The 3,361-nt window shown below is 31.8% G+C and overlaps 1 protein-coding gene across 3 annotated transcripts in view; it reads right to left on the minus strand.

Annotated features, from left to right (window-relative positions):
* The window catches only part of LOC106458671 (semaphorin-2A-like), a 224,757-nt gene that overhangs the window by 42,296 nt on the left and 179,100 nt on the right, over nt 1-3,361 (minus strand). For all 3 annotated transcript variants that reach the window (XM_022384933.1, XM_022384934.1, XM_013918201.2), the window contains 2 exons: nt 2,381-2,486; nt 1,454-1,618 (listed from right to left, as the gene is read on the minus strand). In XM_022384933.1, coding sequence (XP_022240641.1) covers nt 1,454-1,618; nt 2,381-2,486 — 271 coding nt within the window. The remainder of the gene's footprint in view (nt 1-1,453; nt 1,619-2,380; nt 2,487-3,361) is intronic.

Consider the following 3,361-nt stretch of genomic DNA (forward strand, 5'->3'; position numbering starts at 1 on the left):
AAATACTGGAGGAAGGACTACTGCCACTTTATTCCTCGGGTTTCGTGGACAAGAACACAACGTTGTTCCAGGAAGATGGAGCAATGTGTCATACTGCTAGAAACACCCAAAAATGGCAGGAAGAAAATGGTATCCAGAAGTTGCCCTGGCCGAGCCAATCTCCTGACACGAACTCCATCGAAAACCTTTGGGCCATACTCGACCGGCAAGTCAAGAAACAACCAAAAAAAAAAAAAAAACAAAACAACTTCAAAGAGCGATTTACTCCAAGTTTTGAAGCAAGAGTGGGCGAAAACCCCACAATCTAAAATTGAGGAGATGATTCTCACGATGCCCCAAAGGATCAACGAACTCCACGAAGCGAAAAGAAGATCTACTAGATATTAATTAAATTATAAATATATCAATTCATGTAAGTATGACTGAAAATTTTAATTTTTTCTGAAAAGGTGGTGTCTATTTACTTGTGACCACGCTGTGTACATGCCAATAGTTTCAGCCTAATTACTTAATAATTAGGAATAATTTAATTACCAATTGTATGACTATAGAGTGAACATTAAACTTTTTAAATAAAAATTAGACTTGTGATAATTTGTTTAAAAGTTATTAAACTTTTTAACTAGGAAATTTTGACAAGGTCATTTTTAGCTGCATGATGAGTTTTATATAACTAACTGCTGGATGTTTTTTTTTATAAATGAGCTTTTGATTCTGGCATTTAACTCTTTGTAAATATAAATAATTATCTTAATTTTTTTCGTGAATAACAATATGTTCTAGGGTTCTAGTCATGAATAATTGTACTTTTCGATTAATTTATTTTACCAATATTTTGGTACGTATGCAATTATCAGTGTTAAAGCCAATAAAGAAGTTACTGAATAATTTGTATAAATCATTAAAATTAAATTCTTTCATTAAGCTTTACCCTCACTAAGGAACAATCCCAGTTAATATTTTAGAGAATAACAAACAAATGGAGCTAGAGTATAAATGAAATGATAGAGACATTTTTAAAACCTCTTGAAATAAAAGAAAAATAAGTTCGCTGAAAATAATTACTTTTTCTTTACAACAACTTTAATAATTTCTTTATACTAAACTTTTATTGAACACCAGTATTACAGTTTAATTCATCTTGAAATTATCATAACTTTAGAAGTTTTTTCAGCAATTCCATGGTATTGTGTTGAAGTAAGTTGCTCTCAGAAAATCTTAAAGAAGGATGACTTGAAAAGAATGCTGATATCCTAAAAGAAATGGAAAAATTGAACCTAATTTGACAAAAGGCCAATTAAATATATATTAAGGGAAGATAAGTTATATAGCAAAAAACATTTCAGTATTATTTTATACTTTTTGCTCATGTGTATACTTTAATTTGAAGATTATAGAACTTTTTTGAAGTACATCTTCATTCTAAATCTGAAAATGAAAAGAATAAACCTACTGTCAAGCCACTTAGAATCATATTTGATGGTCCTTTTGTAACGATGAACTTTTTTGCCCGTAGATAAATCATAAAGATCAGTCCGGAAAATGACTGTATCAGCTCTACTAAACTCAGCCACAGTGCCACTGTACAGTCCAGGCAATCCCCCTGGATTTCCTTGTTCTGCACAAAGATATGCACAGAGGTTTTACATCTTCTAAAATGCTAATAATATTTTACCAAACACAAAACTATATTTAATTTATTTTTATAAGATCATTGAAAACAGTGTTGATAACCTAAAGAAAATGAGTTCATACACACACACACACACACATATATATACTGTATGTGTATGGGAAATTGCTAAGTACTGTGTAAGTACAATTAAAGTTTAATGTTTCTAATTTAAACCAGTTTTCAAATATCTTTGATGGAATGCACAGATGATAGACTCAAACGTTGATCACATGACAGTTCTCTATTAAAGTTTGAATGAAAAGCATAAATGCAAGTCACAAATACACTGCATGTATTAAACTTAAAGTGAAATTATACTGATTCTGTTATCTTGTTTTGAAATAAACTATAATAAAAAATATATTTGATATTGGAAATAAGTAATGTTTTATTAATCCATACTTTGGAAAAGTTAATACACAAATTAATATTTTGTGGAATCCTTCTAGATCTAGGAAGCAGAGAAACTTTTTGGATCTTCTCGAGTACTTGTTTCACTGTTCAACACTGAAGAAAATGCATCTAGCAATATTTATATCAAGCAATAGCAACTGTGACAGATGGAAACTTTGCAAACTTTACAAATATAAAAAGATTAAAAAAATTAAAATAAAACCTTAAGACTAGAAAAAGCTAACCTTTGGCGTCCTTTCCTACAGTAATTGCTATTTACAGAATACAAAAGAAAGAACAGAGTTTACTTACCAACCCAAACAGCTGTAGCATTATCATCAGGGTCAAAGGGACATTTAGCAATTCCATTTCCTATCCCTGGAAGGGACTGGTAATTTCCTAAGTGGGAAAGATTTGTCTGAAAAGAAAATATAAAATGTATTTACTAGGTTTCATTAATTACTTATTTTTAAAGAGTGTAAGATATCTTTTTCTGTCATTCTGATTATCTACATATTTATAAACAGTGTAAGATATTGTTACGCCTCTGGTGGTTCGTTTGTTAATTTTCCGTTAAAATTCTTTCCGAAGAAACTTTAGCAATACAAGTCCTTCTTTAAATAAAACTAGTTTATTCTTTCTCAATACAACTTTACAATACACTTAATTTCCACAGTCACTTTAACTTAAACAAACGCTATAATTCACAACGAACGATTCACGCGCTTGATTCAATTGTCCATCTCTATCTCTGTCTGCAATTCAATTCCAATTAATTAGTCTCATGTTAACCAGTGCACTGATATACAGGAATAGAGGGTGTCTAGCACATACTGGATTATTCGTGATGTTCCCCGATCCTTCGAGAATATCATGACGTGTTACCAGGGTCACGTGACTACCGCTGTCGTAACACTGCCCCTTCCTTAGTATTGTTCGGGACAAACAATAACCACTTACATTAAACTAATAAACAATTAACAATAACTTAATTAAATGTACAGAATTTAAAAACACAAAATTAAAATTCAACAAAGTCTCTTAATTTTACGGGACGAATCTGGTCACCATCTCGTTGGCTTCTGCTTCATGTGGGGTTCATCTGCTTCATCAGGAAATGTCCTATCATTGGTAACATCAGTGGTAGTAACTTCATCAAGGGCTCCGCTGTTTCCCCTCTCAAAATCGAGTAAAGTTTCTTCTTTGACAGTGGCTTTTTCAGGTGACACGTCTTCAGCAGCGTCATTTATTTCCGTTGTTCACTTCATCCCAACTGAAATGTCCTGGACTGTG

The sequence above is a fragment of the Limulus polyphemus genome, unplaced genomic scaffold (genome assembly GCF_000517525.1).
Source record: "Limulus polyphemus unplaced genomic scaffold, Limulus_polyphemus-2.1.2 Scaffold499, whole genome shotgun sequence".
Classification (NCBI taxonomy): Eukaryota; Metazoa; Arthropoda; class Merostomata; order Xiphosura; family Limulidae; genus Limulus; species Limulus polyphemus.